This window comes from Canis lupus, chromosome X (genome assembly GCF_011100685.1).
Source record: "Canis lupus familiaris isolate Mischka breed German Shepherd chromosome X, alternate assembly UU_Cfam_GSD_1.0, whole genome shotgun sequence".
Lineage (NCBI taxonomy): Eukaryota > Metazoa > Chordata > Mammalia > Carnivora > Canidae > Canis > Canis lupus.
In genome coordinates, this window is record NC_049260.1 from 83383585 (window position 1) to 83401823 (window position 18239).

Consider the following 18239-nt stretch of genomic DNA (forward strand, 5'->3'; position numbering starts at 1 on the left):
AACAGGTTAAATCAATTCAGAGCTGGGACACCTAATTCAAAGAAGGTAAAAGTTAGGCATGCCACAAAAAAGAATAATGAAGTTAAAGTCTTTACACTTAACAATGAGAGTCCCAGTCTCCTTCCCCCAACAAGATTCCTGGAATAGTGACAGCCAGGATTATGACTCCCAAAGAGATGGGAGCATTCTTCCCTGAAGAAAGTGTAGCCCAAGAGGCAAGATCTACAGATCTTGACCAAAAAACTCCAGCTGGCCAGCCAATTTCCCTAAGCTGAAACTCGTTCAACAAACACACAATGTACATACACCTTCAAATCTGTCTCTTAGACCTTCACTCTTAAATACAGGCAACCAGGATCACGAGAGAAAGCTTCTAAAATGAAGTAGAAAGACCAAAACAAAGAAGCATGAAAATTAGAAACAGAGAAAAACACAGACAGCAGAAAAATACTTCAAAGAAAGTACAATTATAAAAAAAAAAGAAAGTACAATAAATATTTTCTGAGAAATAAGAGAAAAAACTATATTTACAAAACAAAAGCAGGATGCCATTAAAACAAAATTGTCAAACCAGGAGGGCACCTGGGGGGCTCAGAAATTGAGCATCTGGGGGATCCCTGGGTGGCGCAGAGGTTTAGCGCCTGCCTTTGGCCCAGGGCGCGATCCTGGAGACCCGGGATCGAATCCCACGTCGGGCTCCCGGTGCATGGAGCCTGCTTCTCCCTCTGCCTATGTCTCTGCCTCTCTCTCTCTCACTGTGTGCCTATCATAAATAAAAAAAAATTAAAAAAATTAAAAAAAAAAGAAATTGAGCATCTGCCTTTGGCTCAGGTGGTGATCCTGGGGTCTTGGGATCGAGACCTGCATCAGGCTTTCTGTGAGGAGCCTGCTTCTCCTTCTGCCTACGTCTCTGCCTCTCTCTCTGTGTCTCTCATGAATAAATAAATAAATCCCTTAAAAAAAAAGAATCGTCAAACCACAAAAACCAACTCTTGGAAATTAACAATGTGATAGAAAAAATTTTAAAAATCGGTAAATGAGAATGCAAAATTGAGAAACTCTTTTAGGAAGAGTAACTTATAACAAAGACATGAATGATACAAGATAAATAATTAGACAAAATCAACCTAGGGGCACCTGGGTGGCTCAGCGGTTGAGCATCTGCCTTTGGCTCAGGGTGTGATCCTGGGGTCTCCAGATCAAGTCCCACACTGGGCTCCCTGCAGGAAGCCTGCTTCTCCCTCTGCCTATGTCTCTGTCTCTCTCTCTGTTTCTCATGAATAAGTTAAAAAAAATCAACCCAGATAATCCTATAAACAAGTAATAGTATTTCTAGAGAGATCAAAGACAGTACTGATGAGGAAATTATCAAATAAGTAATATACAAACATTTCCCAGATGGAATGAGATTGAAAGGCCCCATAATAGATCCTGCATAATATATGGCAAGGACCAAACATCATCATGAAATTTCCTAACATCAGGAATAACAAGATAGTCTTAAAAGCTTCTGGAGGAGGGGATCCCTAGGTGGCTCAGTGGTTTAGCACCATTCCAGGGCATGATCCTGGAGTCTCAGGATCGAGTCCCACATCAGGGTCCCTGCAGGCAGCCTGCTTCTCCCTCTGCCTGTGTCTCTGCCTCTTTCTGTGTGTGTGTGTGTGTATGTGTGTGTCTCACGAGTAAATAAATAAAATCTTTTTAAAAATTATTAAAAAATAAATTTAAAAAAGCTTCTGGGGGAGCTGGGGTGGGGCAGAGTGTAAAGAGGTTGCATCAAAGATTCAGGAATAGCAATGGCATTGGAGTTGTCAATGACAACAATGGAAATAAGAGGACAGAATGCCATGTCTTCAAAGTGCTAAGGGAAAATGATTTTATTTTATTTGATTGATTGATTTTAAGTAATCTCTATACCCAATGTGGGCTCGAACTCACAACCCTGAGATCCAGAGTTGCATGCTCCTCCGACTGAGCCAGCCAGGCGCCCAAGCGAAAATGATTTTTTAACCTAGATTTATATACTCAAACAATCAATCATGAAGATAGAATAATGACTTTCAGACATACAAAATTTCAAAACTTTACCTTCCATGTATCTTTCTCACTAAAGAATGTGCTCCACCAAAACAAGAGTAGACAACAAAAAAACAAGTCACAAGATTCATGGAATAATGGATTCAGCACAGAAAAAAAAGAGAAAGAGATTTTCCAGGATATTAGGGAGATCTTATCATAACAGTTTTGCAGAAGCTTTAGAGAACAATAAATTTATATTGGAACAGGTGGGTGGAAAGCCTCAGAAAAAACAAATGAAATTGATAAGGGGTTTTTACTATGTATAAAATTGTTCTGTGAAAATTCTATAGCTCTATCAATGTGGAAAGACTTCGAAATTCAAATTAAGGTAAACAAATTTAAAAACAAAGCAATTATTAATCCCAGTAAAAATCAAATGTTACATGTAGAATGATTTGTTACCACAGTATACTATGTGGATCAGCAATCAATGATATTTAGATAGGTATAATATTAAAAATAAAATATGAATTTAACTAAAAATTGTGGCATACCTATAAGGAAGCTTTGAAGGAATATAAGGAAGGATATAAGAGCTAAAAAATCCTCAACTGTAATTAGAAAGTCAAAAAATAATATCTAAATTGATTAATCAAAGGGCACCTGGGTGGCTCAGTCCATTAAGTGTCTGACTCTTGGTTCTGGCTCAGGTCATGATCTCAGGGTCGTGAAACTGATCCTCAAGTTGGGTTCCACACTGGACATGGAGTCTGCTAAAGATTCTCTCTCCATGGGGTGCCTGTGTGGTGCAGTTGGTTAAGCATCCGACTCTCGGCTCAAGCCCTGATCTCAGGGTCCTGAGATCAAACTACGCATCAGGCACCATGCTCAGCACAGAGTCTCCTTAAGACCTCTCTCCCTCTCCTTCTGGCCCCCCTCTTGCCTTCTCTTTCTCTCTCTCTCAAATAATCCTTAAAAAAACAAAAAAAAAAAAAAGGTTTTCTCTCCTTCTCACTCTGCCCCTCCCCATTTGCTCTCTCTCTCAATAAAAAAATAAATAAAATTAATTAATCAAGAGATACCAGAGAGAGAGAGACAGACAGACAGACAAGTAGCAGTATAGTATTTAGAAACCCAGAGGTAAATGCCAGAATAAAGAGCTAAAAGGTCAAGAAAGTGATTGCTTCTGATGAAAGGTAGGAGGGAAGACTAGGGACTGTTTTGTTGTTGATGCAAACTTTTTAGCACTTCTTAACTTTTAAAACTACGTGCTCGTATCACTTTGACAGTCTGGTTTTACTTTTTAAAGAAGTAAAGGCATAAATTAAAAGAGATTGCAAGCCACTGCTATAGGCAATATAGCCTATCTGTAGAAATTTCAACTCCACTGGAAGTTATTGAGCAAGAGAGAAATACAGCCATGTTTTTCATTCATTTGTTTACTTATTTACTAACTGTCTCACTCTCAAGAATTTACACCCAATAAGATCAGGAACAAGCGATGCATGAGTAAATATTTAACTCTATGAGAAGGAAAATAGCTCTTACTTGTATCATTTACCAATTTCTGTGGTGTAAACACTCCCAATGCCTGATTTCTAGCTACCAATATGATGCCACTAAACACAGAATTGGGAAAAGATGCACACAATCAGCTTTTGTAAACTGGCTCCAACACACCACTGACAAGAAACGTGTCTTGTTTACTGTTTTATCTGGAGTTCAATATAATGTATGGCACATGGCAGGTGCTCAGTAAATAATTGTTGATCTGTTGACTGAATAGGGGAAAAACAACAGGAGCCCAGGGACAAACAAACAATGCACTACATAATTGGATCTAAGAGAATACCATTTGGAATTCTGAAAGCAAAATAATCTTGATAGCTGAAACTATTGAGAGATTTTCTGCCAGTAATCAAAATTTCAAGAATAAGGAGCTGAAAGGAGATTTTAACTAAGATGATAAGTATATGGTCATTCTGGCCCAATGGAAGAAAAAGTGGGAAGGGAGGGAGCTGTGAGCCAGACATTCTGCTAGTTACTTTACATATGTGACTTTGTTCAATCTTTGCAATAATCCTAGAAGATGTCGATCACTAACCCATTTTACAGATGAGAAAACTGAGACTCAAAAAAGGACACACAGCTAGTAAGTGGGAACCTGGGATTTAAACCCAAGTGTGTCTAACTCCTTACCATTCTGCTATAACAGCTGCCTTCAAAATTGTAGCAAAATAATTTAGGAAAAAGGAGGTTTTGTTTATCAGAAATGTGAAGATAATTGTCTCATTGCTCTCTCAATCTTTGGTTATGAAGGTATACCTTAGGCAACTGCAAAGTGGGGGTGGAAATGCATCCAAACAAGCTGTTTTATAAAATCTAGATTCTTTGTTTTAGGTCTATTTTCTTGTCTAAAGCAGAGTACAGGCTGCCTAGCAACCAAGATAATGGTGTCTTTTTTTTTTCTTGCCTTAATTACCTTATGTTTTCCACAAGTACAAAGAGATTGGATCAAATATTAAGAGTAGAAGGTCTGAGTTTTTTGTATCCATATATCTGTTCATATATATGTATGTACAACACACACACACACACACACCCCTTTTTCCTTCCCTCAATTTCGTGATTAAAGTAAAAAGACTCAGTGTGTATGTATGTGGTGCCATAACATTGGCTAAAAAGTACAAAACTTCACCATCTCTATGCTTGCCTATAAATACACCAAGCAACTGCTTTGAGCAACCATTCTTAGAAATTTAAGGGATTTTTCCAATTCTTGACCAAACTGACCATTTGTTTTTAAACATGTGTGTGTCTCCTAAAGGAAAGATTTATTATAAATATCTCAGTAGCAATAAAATTCAAAGTCAGCACTGTGAATATCTCTACTAATCACTATTTTATCAGAACAAGAATCAGCAAAATCTTTGTTATCAATATTTAAACTAAAGTTTTATATGAATAATTTGTTCAGAGGGAGAAGTCTATAGGATAAAGACATTAAAGGGTGGATATAAAGGAGAATATCATAGAAAATGTGAGTGTTAGATACAATCAGATGCCTGCCTGACAGCCTTCTTCCCTGCTAACAAAATCTCAATTCTGTTCATATTTTTTCAGCAGCCATAGGGTCAATCATGATGGTCTTGTTCCTCTTTCTAAATTACTGATTTAGGTATACATAGGAGACATGAATGTGATCAGGAAAGTGTGGAGAGAAGTCTGCTTGAGGAGCTTTTGGAAAAGATTTCCTCACTCTTTAGAAGCACAAGAAAAGGACATTCCCTATTTTTATCTGGAGACAGTTCCACCTATAATATATGATGGAACTGTGGCAGCTATCGTGGGACTGTGGCAGCCATCATGGGACCATAAGACCAACCAAATCATGATGATAAGATAGCATGCAATGGCTTGTAAAGTGGAAAGATGAGTTGAACCTGGTTCATTGATAACATCATTGAGCTGATAAATTAACTGACCCTCGAGTTCCCATACCTTCAAATTTTGAAAAAAAAAATTATTTGGGCCATTGTGTGTGGAACTCGCAGCCAGAAGCATCATAACTGATACAGTAGCTAGCAAATGCTAGAACTTTTACTCCTACTTGCATGTTAAAATAAATACTTCTAAAAATCACTGCCTTCTTCTATATCTGGCCTCCAACTTATAAAAAACCCCTCTGTATTTTTTTCAAATTTAACTGTTATCTTTGGCCTCCCCGCCTTCCTCCCATATCCCTTGTCTTCTTTGTATGTTTCCTCTTTTTGTCTTTGCTCTCCATTCCTTTCTCTGCTTTCTTCCCCTCCCCACTCCTTTATCTTCCTCCAGTCCTAAGTGTCTGTGACTTGAATCTGAAATATGTTTATACATATATTCCACTTATACACATGTAAATAGCATATCTTGCATATTGGGATGGAGGAATTCTTCCCCATTCCAAATGATTCCTTTCATACAGAGATAGCTCTACTAGCAAAACAAAAACAAAAACAAAAACAAAAAAACAAAAAAACACCCTGACCTCTCTTCACCCCCTTACTGATCCCTTCCCACAAAGAAGGAGTGACTTAACCTGACAGGTTAATTTGGAAGGAAAACTAAGCCTGTGTAGCCCAGCCCCTCCTAACCTCTCTTTCTTGGGAGCCAGCTACCTACAGGAAACACATACTCCCCTATGCTCCTCCAGGCTGTATATTTTACAGAAGGCATGCCCTCATGGTGCCAGGATATGGTCATCCTGCAACGCTGTTGACTAGGTGGAGAAGTCTGGGTGATCCTCAGTTTCAGCATTGGGAAGCTCAAATGCCAACAAACAGAAGCCGCATTCTCTAATACTGCTATCATCAATAATAAAGTTAATATAGTCTCATAACACCAGCTCTCTTTTATTTTGAAGAGATTTAGAACTATTCAAACTAGGTGAACTTGGGTCGCAATAAGACTTCTTTTCTCTAGCCCCTTTGAACAGCACTACTATATATAAAACCTTTGTTTCTCTGTTCTTAAATATATTTTATTTATCCTTCATGGCTACATGCTGTCATTGTAGGCGGCTTGACAGTAAAAAGAAATTCTTCAACAATGTGTCTTTGTTTTATAAATGTTTCCTGCAAACAAAAGGTGTTTTTAATTTGTGTGTGGCTGTCTGCTCTTGATTGGGTTGCCTATGGAATAGAGGCTCTTCATAGGAACAATATTGACCTTCCTGATTTTTGAGGGTCTCCATTTATGGTAACTTGTAAATCTTCACTTACTTGATCTAACTCCAGCTTCTCAGGAATTTCATGTTTATCTGCTGCCTCAGTATAAGCTTGATAGAAGGTCTTTTCTTGTGACTCCACTGTAATGGTCAACACAGCATCATAGGCTTCACGGAGCTTTGGGTTGTTCCTCAGGACCTGGTAGGGGGTATGCTTATAAGGTAAACTGTAGAGCAGGGCATCATAAGGAACAAAGACATAGGTTCCATCAGTCATTTTCAGATCATGAGCCCATTCCAAGAGATGCGTCTGAGTCTCTCCCCCAATCAAAGCAGAATGCATACACATGATGATTACTGAAACCAACAAAGCAGGGAGGTTATGGTAGTAATATGTTAGTAAAATAGAATTCCAAAAACCACAGATTGGGAGAAATAAATAAATGTGTTATAACCAATTGGTAAATTATTTTTATCTTATTCCTCTGAGATGATCAAGATGTTGAAGCCCCGAGCTAAGGTTGAAGGATGTTCAGGGACTCTGGATTAAGCATAAGGACAAAACAGACATGTCTACAACCTGCAGAGCCTAATACTAGACAGCAGCAAGAAAAAATTTAGCAAATGGGAGGTAGCATAATGAAGAGGCTTTAGGATTGGAAGATTCAGGTTTATATATTAGCATCACTAGTTATGGTTAGCTGTATACCCTTAGGTAAATCACTTTACCTCTCTCTGCCTCGTTTATAAAATGGAGATCATAAATATATACTTTGTGGGGTGGTAGTGATGATTGAAGGAGCAATTCATATAATGGGCTTAGCACACAGCACTCAAAAAATAGTAGCTATTCTTATACCTAAGAATAAAAAGGCTAGAGGGAGAAGATGGGAGACATTCTCACCATTGCTATTTATTGTCCAGCTCAGCAAACATACATCCCAATAAATTTTGCACAACTGTGCCCACCCTTACCATGGCCATTATAGACAATGAATGATACTAGCTCACATTCACCTCTAAATACTAATGATACTGTGGGTGATATGATCAACTTCTAAAAATCTAACTTCTCTATAATTGGAATTACTTTGCATTCTATTTAATTCTCCCTAGACTTATGAAACTATGTTATTTGGCAAGGATATGCTAGAATAGAGTGGATTAGAGGAGGCCACGGTTGAAGAATGACAGCAAGATCATGAGACTGAAAGTCTTCTATCCAATTTCCCCCTTGGCATGCTAAATGAGTTTAGTTTAAACCCACTTGTGCTTCAGTGCCCACATCTTTCAAATGTAGATTCCAAAGTATTTCACAGGTACATTGAGTAGTTTAATTAGATAATGCCTGGCAAGTATTCTGAGCTCCTTGAAGAAAGGCAAAGGTCCTATTGCTATTGGTAAATATTAATTATACGTGCTTACACGGAACCTTTAATCTCAGGAACTGAGTACGCTTAACTACTTTCAGTGACTGGTCTTTGGCATTTACATATTTCTTCATCCATTTTCAAAAACCTTTTGACACTGGATAAATACTCCCAGAAACTATCCCCTTTCACCTAGAGCTGACACCTTTCAGTTTTTTAAGGAGTAACTAGCAAGTTATCAAGATGATTTAAATTAAACACACACAAACACAGCATAATCTGAGTTTTCAAATAACCATTAGTGCCTTCAATATAATCGACCCAAAAGGTTTTGCCTGTATTCTGATTCTTAAATCTTCCTTCAGATACTGTAGGATATCTTTGGAGCTAGTTTATGAGCCACAGGAGGAATTCAGTCTCCTTTGTGCATAATTACACATTATATAATGGGGAAATGGAGTGCCAGAGAGGTTTGACAAGGCAAGAGCTGGATTCAGAAGGAAAAATAAGAACCAAAGACATCGAACTCCCTAAATTTGGTTACACTATTAAACGTGAATTGGTTTGGGCAAATTAGTACAGTAACAGATCCATTGAGGGAGAGAAATGAGTTATGTCTGGTGTTTCCGTTAGTTGGTCAGTTTGTCCACCAGGATCCTTAGCAAATAAGTCCATATTGGTATCTTTCTTTGACAAAAACAGAGATTAGTTGACTTGACCAAGATTACCCAACAGAGATAAAATTGTATTTACTATCTTTCAAGGAATATTAAAATTATTTCATTAGATGGAGTATGTTAAATGGAATTAAGTGCTTTATGTTGGTTGAAATACCGCAAATACTTTAACATACATTATGTGTAGTGGGAGCCATGGTGTACCACTCAGATGTACACTTGACGACGGAAGCAGTCATTCTCCTAGTTGCTGGTGTGTGTGTGTGGGAGGGGGGAGCTGCGGCTGGTGTTAGGAGAGGATAGCTAACACCTCTCTAAGAATTGCCCTCAGCTGAAGAGAGCCACCACTCATAAGGTCACACTTCCTCAGAAGTGTGCTGGAGCTGGCTGGTGCTAGTTCACAAGAGCCTGGAGTTAAATTTTCAGGGATTTATGTGTGCTAGTCAGTGTCAGACTTATAGCTTGAAATTGGGTATGGTGGGAGTGATTATGGAAATCACTCCATGAAAATCAGCAAAGGTTACAAATCAGGGGTATGTTCCCCTGACAAGCCAGCTATTAAATAATTATTATCACATCGTACCCCTTTCTTGGCATCAGCTTGTACCCAATGACCAGTCAAGTACTGTGTCTTATTTATCTCTGGATCCTGGTACATATTATGAACCCAATGAACATCGTTTAAATGAATGTCTGGTTGTACACTTGGGTATCTTTTGTGGATTCCTTGAGATGTGAAGCATGGGCATATTTGGATTATTAGTATGAAGGAAAAAGTTGAAGCAATATTTACTGAGCAGGTAAATTCTACCATATTTTCCTTAATGCTTAGTGTCATTAACTATGCTCAAGACCTTGCCCTCAACCTTAATCTCGCCTTGTAATTTTTCTCTCCTTGGCCCATACTAAGGATATTTTAGACAAAGAATCAGAATGTTCAAACTGGAAAGACTCTGTGAGACCTACTAGTTCCTTTCATTCCTCTATTATTTGATAGATGAGCAAATGTAAGCCTTGAGAGGGTCTGGTCACAGGCTCCCTCATTTTTTGCATGGCAAGACCTCACCATTGAACATGACTAAAGTAGGAAGCAGATATGCTGAATTCAAATAAGTATCTTAATTTAATAGATTGAATGCTTTGTGAACAGAGATTTGTGGATGCATCTGTTCTACATGATGATTTTACTAAATAGCTTTATTATCTCAAAATTACATTCATTAAAATGGGATTTTTACCTGTAAGTTGTTGTCAGGAAAGGATTAGTGGACAAGGCCTGGGTCATTGGGTGATCATTGAAGAATACTAATTTGTAAGTTTCCATCCTGATTGTTAATAGTCAGCCACTCTCTAGCCAAAACAAGGATCAGGAGATACATCCTCCTGAGATCCCATCTCACCACAGTATGATACTAGCATTTTCTCTGAGCTTCCTGAACCCCACTCAAGATATCCAGCAGCTGTGTCTTCATACTGTAGTACCCACTAGGGCAGGCTGTCCAGGACCTTCTCTTTCACCTTCAACACCAGCAGCTAGAAACATCATGAACCTCCACAAGAAGTCTATTACTAAGTTGCTCAACTCTTTCCCTTCTTGTATTGAAATAGTCTGTCTGATAGTTCCTTGAGATAGAGGAATTGTGTCTCTTAGAAGGCAAAGTTTATTTTTTTTCTTTCTTGCATATTACTGTCTATAGAGTCCTTAGTGGAGGAAACTGAGCCCAGTCTCACATCTAAGTCCTTAGGAGTCACATTCATACTAAGAGCCCATAGTCTTGCTCCCAGTCCACAAAAACAAAACCCCCCTCACCCCACATTCTACTGTTCTTTATCTTCATTTTAACCCTTTTGTGCCATCTCCTATCACTGAAATTTATTTTAACATATTATGTTTTAACAAATGTTGAGAGAGGGGGGAAGGTACATGGGCCAGAGGGAGGGGGTGGCATGCTGTGTGATTTATCCCAAGTCTCACATTCCCCCAGGATTCAGCCATCTGGCCATACTGTGAAAGAAGTACATCCAGACCCTCTTCCTGTCAGCTTTCTTCTAGGCAGTCTATAAAATGAATGCATAAGAAGAGGGTGGGAGACTCTGGAATCTGCATGTTTCCCAGCTCTGCCCTACAGTGTGTGATTCGGTACAGGAGGCCTTCAAAGCACAATGTAAGAACACTGCACCGAGGCGATGTGTGACTGTTTTTATCAGCTGAGGATATCCTCTGTCCCCCAACACACACATTTTTTGGCTTTAAGTCCAGAGACCACCACTTCCTTACCTGCCACCTGTGTTGAACCAGTGCAAGTAGCTCAGTACGATGTCAGACACACGTTTCATTTAATGGCCATTCTACCTACATCAGATTGTGTTTTCTCATATCCAATAAAACTGGTACTACGAGTGCATTTATTGCCTTCACATTGCTGCCCATCTTGAGAGAAGTTTTTAATATTTCGCCACACCTTGCAACATATGTTTTCTTTGACTTTTTAAAACTGCTAGACAGAGAAGGCCTCTTAAATGCTGGAAGTCTAGATGCTGGAAGCCTCTTTAGAGATTTCTTCTTGTGCAGGGTCTTCAATAATTTTATCATTACCCATTGAACCCATTCATGAAAGTGGGTTGTCTTTGACCATTTACATTGACTTATACTTATCTCTACCAAATTCTATACCAAATTCTCTATCGACACAAAGGCTCTTAGCCATAGTATTATGTCATTGTTGTTACTACTGTAGGAAAAGAAGGCCAACACCAGCTACCTCCAGGTGCTTAAAAGAATTTCATCAGTGGGCCCAACAATTAAGAAAAAAATGGAAGAGCTGAATTATACACCTACATGGCACACACGATCTTAAGTGAGTATGCTTTAGAGACATATCTCAGGTAGGCAGGAGGCAGTAGAGTATAAGTCTTTCACTTGACCCAGTGGTTCTCAAAGAATGATGCCTAGACCAGCAGCATCAGCACCACTGTGAACTGGTTAAAAATGCAAATTCTGGGGCTCTTCCCCAACCTTCCTCCCTGAAGGAGAAACTCTGCAGAAGGAACCCCACAACATGTGTTTTAACAAGCCCCAAAGTTTGAGAGGCATTGTTTAGACCAACCGGAGCATATAGCCTGACTTTCCCATTCACTAGCTGTGTGACATTAGGCAAGATCTTTAACCTCTTTTGGTTTCTATAGTCTCATCCATAAAGTGTGTTATTTTTTTAAAGATTTTATTTATTTATTCATAGAGATGCAGAGAGAGAGAGAGAGAGAGGCAGAGACACAGGCAGAGGGAGAAGCAGGCTCCATGCAGGGAGCCTGATATGGGACTGGATCCAGGGTCTCCAGGATCACGCCCTGGGCTGCAGGCGGCGCTAAACCGCTGCGCCACCGGGGCTGCCCGATAAAGTGTGTTAGATAATAATACAGGGATATTGCAAGAATGGAATGAGATGGTCTATACAAAGCCCTTGCAAAATGACTAGGACACAATACACTCTCAGCAAATATTAGCTATTACCAATGTTGCTGGGTTTTTTTTTTTTTTTGGTCTTTTTTATGTATAATAATCTCCAATAGATGGGAAGAGGCTAGCCAGATCCCCAGCAATAACATCGTAATAAGCTTTTTAATTTCGAACAAACGAAGACCATTCTGTGTCCTATTTACTAAATATCATATTGTAATGAAGCATTCCCAATTTGAAAGGATTTAAAGGCGTCCCCATGGCTCAACAGCCTGGTAAACCCAAATGGAAAGGATTTCACAAATCAGCCAAGCATTGATAGGCAAAAAGGTGAGGAGAGGAGTGGAGGGCTTGAAATAGCCATTTGAAAAGTTCCCCAAAGAGCTTTTTAGTGAGGCCTCCTTCTAGCCTTTGTGAGATTAAGCAAAAAACAAAAACAAAACTCCTTTGGGTCATTGCAACCCCACAGGTGCTCCGCCTGGTGAGTGAGTGCTCTTTTATGCCAGGGGATCCAAATCTCCATCAGGGCTAATGGTCTAAGTAGAGAATGAACTGGATTTTGGCCCTCATGCCCACTCAGCTTGATCCCCTTGGGCCAGCCACAACCTCTATAAGCACAACTGTAAATTGAGGACCTTTGTCTTCGATTACTATCTATATTATTTGACTTTGTCAGAAACAAAGATTATTGGTAATTGCTTCTGAAGCTTCAAGGAAAATGAGCAAGAAAGGCTGAAACCCCCCTTCTCTGGGACTTCATTTACTCCATTGTTTGTCGTTAATAAAGGCCTACACCTACCTCCTTGTTATGTGAGACTCACAGGTGTTGTACAACTTGAAAGGAAATACCTATCTTTTGGGTAATCCTGGATTAAATGAGATTATCTATATGCAAATACTTTGTAAACTGTAGAGAGCTGTTCACATGTAAAGTGGTATTATGGTTGCTCTCATTGTCTCTATGGCAGCGTCTAGTAACACCCCTGCTATTTCCCCTCCGAAGAGCCCACAGCTATTATTATTGTTATTATTATTATCATCTTTACTACTACGTGTTATCACCACCTCAGTATCCTGTGAGAACAATTTAGACCTGATTCTGAGAGAGACGTTTCTTCTGACTCCAGTGAAGTGCCAGCGATGCTTCTTCATTGGAAATCTAAATTTACAGAAAGGACAAGCGACCCACCAACCAGAAGTAGATAAACCTCCTCTCCCCTTCATCCTCACATCTACTCCTCACTACACCACCACCTGGGGCTGGGACCACTGTTATTGTGAGCAGGCTGGACAAAACCAATCTTTCAACAATTTTTTTTATTACTGCCAGATATTGCTGGGCCTTTCTGAAGGAAAGAATCCATTTCCACCATATTTTGTACATCACCAAGAGTCCTTCTCTGAAGGTTCGGCCAGGGACCCACAGTGTAAGAAGTAGCCTCACAGCCAACGGAATAGGGAAGAGGCTGGGCTGGGCTGAGCTCACACAAAAAGCTTAGTGCCTTTTAATCAAGAGAGATAACAGCCAGGAATACTTGAGCAGTCTCCGTCCACCCCGAGAAGAGGGGCTAGAAAATCAGAGATTTGATCTAGTATGTGCTGTGCTTGGTGTGTTGTTAACCTTCCTTACCGCCCTATTGCCTCAGTTCCTACTCACTGGCCTCTGGCTCTGTTTCTCACCAGATCTCCCACTTGCTTGATGGGATAAAAAATGTGCCCCTTACCCCCAGGCCACTCAGTTCGAGTCCTGATAGTCTGTTTATGTACATGCTCTGAATCCTGCCTCTCATGCTTGCACTGGCTGAGACACTGCTCTCACTAGCTTACTTTGATTCACCCCCATTCCACAACTCCCACTGTCGCACCCTACCCACTGCTTCAGTGAGCCCTCAGGTGCCAACAGCTGGCTGTACCAGATCCAAGTCCCACACATCTTTGGCTACGCCACACTGGTAGAGGTCATACTGAGGCCACATCCCAACTGATGGCTCAGTTTCCCTGCTCCCCAGCCCCAGCCCCATTCTGTCTCCTGTCAATAAGGTCCCAGCATGCCTCATCTGAGTCTGCCTATGTTTTGTCAGAAACCAGAGGCAAAATCCTGCAGTGCAGAGCCTTGTCCTCATTCCCTTTTATCGCCTTGAGTCCCTACTTCATTTCCTACCCAGAGTCTGCCTCTGCTCAATAACCACAGACTTTCCTCTCTAGGCTTTTCCTTCTCCAATCTTAAAACTTCCATTCCTTTAATGTGCTGGTGCATAGTGTTCTAAAGAAGACAATCTGATTAAACCAAGTTATATTAAGACAGAAATGACTGGCAACCTAAAGTCAGGACCATTGATTTGCATTTTCATTAACTTAAAGCAGTGGTTCCTAACCCTGGCTACATTTTTACAGGCACCTGGAAAGCTATTTGAAAGATCTCTGCTGGGGCCCCACTGCAGACAACCAGAGTCTCCACAGGTGGCATCCTGGCACTGGTCATTTTGAAAAAGTGTCCAAGTACTTCTAGTATGCCATCAGAGTGAGAAACATCGACCCAAAGGAATGAATCTTGAATAGTGGGTCAATGATATGTACATCTGCTACGTCTCTGACTCGGACGACTTGTGTGTGGCAAGCACTCAGTCCTAACTTCACTCAGTCTGATGTCCAAAGTGCTTCAGAGCCTGGATTTATTTAACATTTCATGGTAGAGGCCAAGCTGTCATTTCAAAGAGTATACTATTTAGAATGGGTGGGATGGGAAACACTCACTGAACTGTAAGCTCGCAGGAGACATGGGGCTTCATGAAGATTTGTGACATATTATAAAATTACGATATTAAATCTGTTAGCCTGTTTCTGGCATGACTCCTCCCTGGAAATGGTTTTATATCTTTAAAAATAATTCTGTGCTCTGCTTTGAAAGTATCAAGCTCTATTATGAAGTAATCAGAGCCCCACTGATTGCTTAACATTATAGGATCTTGTAGACTGGAGCTGGAAGCAGACTACTGTAGTTCTGGGAATGAAACCTTCTTGTCCTCATCTTCCCATAAGGATCATAATGAAGGTCCAATACTGGTGACCTTTGAAATTTAAAATGGGCTTCTGTTTACAGGCCAGGCTAAACGGGACCATTCTCTAACAAACTCATTGTTATGTTAAGGAAATGACTGGGACCAGGACTAATCCTAGCACTAATCAATTTGAGAAGGAGTTTCTGAGCTGGCCGGTCTCAAGTGGTGCAAAGGGGAAATGAACAGTGTTCCACAAATCTCTGCCACTTTCCAGAAAAAAATGTAAAGTGGAGATTTAAAACACTGGACTAGAAAATATCAAAACTGTGCCACGAGGGCTTGCTGTAAGAGTGAGTAAGAGACATCTGATTCCAGAGGACCAGGAAGGGCTCCTCTTCCCCCAAACCTACCCAGCTAGCTCTGGTGGCGGAAGGTTTGCAGGGTCAGTCCTTTGCTTCACGCTCTGTCCATTGCCTCTGCAAGAATCACCTTTGAGCGTCAACCTTCTCATGGGAAGGGAGAGGTAAAAATCTGGGCATTCTCCACATTTTACTATGCTTTTATCGATCAGCTAGGGCCCTCTGAATCAGTTAGCTGTGTGTTGCAAAGAGATAAGCCCTATTTTGGGGGTGGGGGTAAGAGGACAGAAGGGATGTATATTTTGGAGTCCAGAGAAGACAGGTTCCAAGTGAAATGTGATGAAGCAGGTGACAAGAACGGACCAAAAGGGAGCCAGAAGAGCACCCCGCTTTGGCTGATCTGAAACTACAGGGGTCCTATAGGCAAGAAGGGTACGTGGCTACAGTTGCTCTTGATGCTGCGTGTAGGCACTGGAATCCAAGGGCATCTTAACTGCCAAGTTCTTTGTACTTGTATTTCGTTCATAAAATAGGCTCTCTTGAAGCCAGATGGTCTTCGAGCCTGAGTGGGAGTGAAAGAGGGCAGACGCATGAAAACCTGGGGGGGGGGGTGCTCTCCTAGGGTGGAAGGGTAGGAAACCTTTTGGAGATCGTTTTTTTTTTTTTTTTTTTTTTCCTCCCGAAACCACATTTAAACCTCAGCGGGGAGAAAGCACTCACTGCGAATTCTGTCAGCCTGGCGAATCTGTTGCAGAGCTTTCCGCATGCTCTGGCTGTCTTGTCCCGTGGTCAGGACGACCCCTACAGGCAGGCCACGGCTCTGAAGGGCACTTGCAACTCGGTTGGCAGTGTGTACCCAAATGTCTTCATCTGAGGAAATGACTCCGGCATGTGCCCACTGGAAATATTTCATGACAGTTACCAGCACACGGATGGGAGAAGGGAGCGTCCGAGAAAAGGTCGGGTAGCTGTTTTTATTGTCTAATTCGTAATTCACACAAGCCCAGGAGAAAATCCCTTTGTTCCAGCTGTTTCCCAGGAGCGAGGCTGCCTCACAGTAGCCAGGATTGGCAGGGCCAATAAATCCTGAGGCCATCTGGTGGTGAGAAATGAAACTGGCAAGGGCTCTGGCAGTCTGGCAGTCTTCATTGAGAATCACATATTCGAAAGAGTAACCCGGGTCAAATGATGGGTCCCTGTTGACCCGCTCAATGGCTAATCGAGCAGCGACCTCAGGCAGAGCCTTTGAGAACAAAGGATCACAAGCCCAAGGGCCCACAACCCCTATCTTGTAAGGGGGCGCCCACACCTGCTGAGGGATGGACATGAGGGCCAGGAGGTACAGGAACTGCAGGAACTTGCAGGCTGCAAGGCCACGGTGTCTTCGCTGTCTTCTGGGAGCCGCAAGCCAGAGCATAAGGTGAGAAAAAGGCCAGGATCCCAAAAACATAGCCCTCCTGCTTCTAGTAAGCTAGCGAAGAAATGTTGGAAGGTTAGTCTGCTTTACTGAGATGGACAGTGGTGTTTCCAAATGCCTGCCAGAGGGAAAAATTCATTACTTGCATTATTCCTGAAGCTTCTGGAAAGATTGCTTATCAAGGAATGGCAAAAGAATGGCAATACCCAAACTGAAAATCTCTTTCCCCTACCCTGACCCAGACTCCTCTTCTTCACATACTGCCTGTGTGTACTCCTCATCTCAATAGATGGCACCTCCATCACTGTTCGCCCACTTGCTCCAGTCAGAAACCTGGTAGTCAGCTGAGATTCTTCCTTCATCTCTAGCCCTACGTTCGATCTATCACTGAGTCATGTTGATTCAACTTCAGCAATAGCTACCCTCCTCACAGCATTGTAAGGATTACATGGATAAACATACAGCAAGTGCTTACAACAGGGTCTTGCATTGTATTAGTGATATTATTATCATTATGATATTTTAAAATTTGTTCATTTTTCTCTACCATAATGCTTCTTGGAGAGAGACACAGATATAAACAAATAATGGCAATGCAGAGTAAAAAAATAGTATGATTAAAGTAGCTCAGCAGAGGAAGATAGAGAGCATCACCCAAACACTGATTTCATGGGAGGTGAGGAGGGACAAGAAGGGTCTCCCTAACTTGAATATTGAAAGAAAGATAGCTAGGTAAATGGGGTTATGAGGGACTTGGTGCTAAGTGCCTTCTAGGCGGAAGGAACAGTGTACAGTAACACCCAGGGTTTTTTTTTTATAAATGTTTTTATTTTTTTAAAAATTATTTATTGATTGATTGATTTGAGAGAGAAATAGAGAGAGCATGAACAGGGGGAAGGGCAAAGGGAGAGGGACAAGCAGACACCTCACTGAGTGCAGAGCCCGACTGGGGGCTCGATCCCAGGACACTGAGATCATGACCTGAGCCAAAGTCAGACACTTAACTGGCTGAGCCACCCAGGCACCCCTGAAAATTGTTTTTAAAGAAGAAGATAGGGCAGCCTGGATGGCTGAGCGGTTTAGCACTGCCTTTGGCCCAGGGCGTGATCCTGGAGACCTGGGATCGAGTCCCACGTCGGGCTCCCTGCATGGAGCCTGTTTCTCCCTCTGCCTGTATCTCTGTCTCTCTCTCTCTCTCTCTCTCTGTCTCTGATGAATAAATAAATAAAATCTTTT

General features: G+C 41.1%; 1 protein-coding gene across 1 annotated transcript in view; it reads right to left on the reverse strand.

Moving 5' to 3' along the window:
- GUCY2F (guanylate cyclase 2F, retinal) overlaps positions 1-17036 on the reverse strand; it is a 98720-nt gene extending 81684 nt beyond the window's left edge. The window contains exons 1-2 of the mRNA XM_038586579.1: positions 16307-17036; positions 6780-7081 (exon numbers count right to left, since the gene is read on the reverse strand). Coding sequence (XP_038442507.1) covers positions 6780-7081; positions 16307-17036 — 1032 coding nt within the window. The remainder of the gene's footprint in view (positions 1-6779; positions 7082-16306) is intronic.
- Between the last annotated feature and the right edge of the window lie 1203 nt (positions 17037-18239).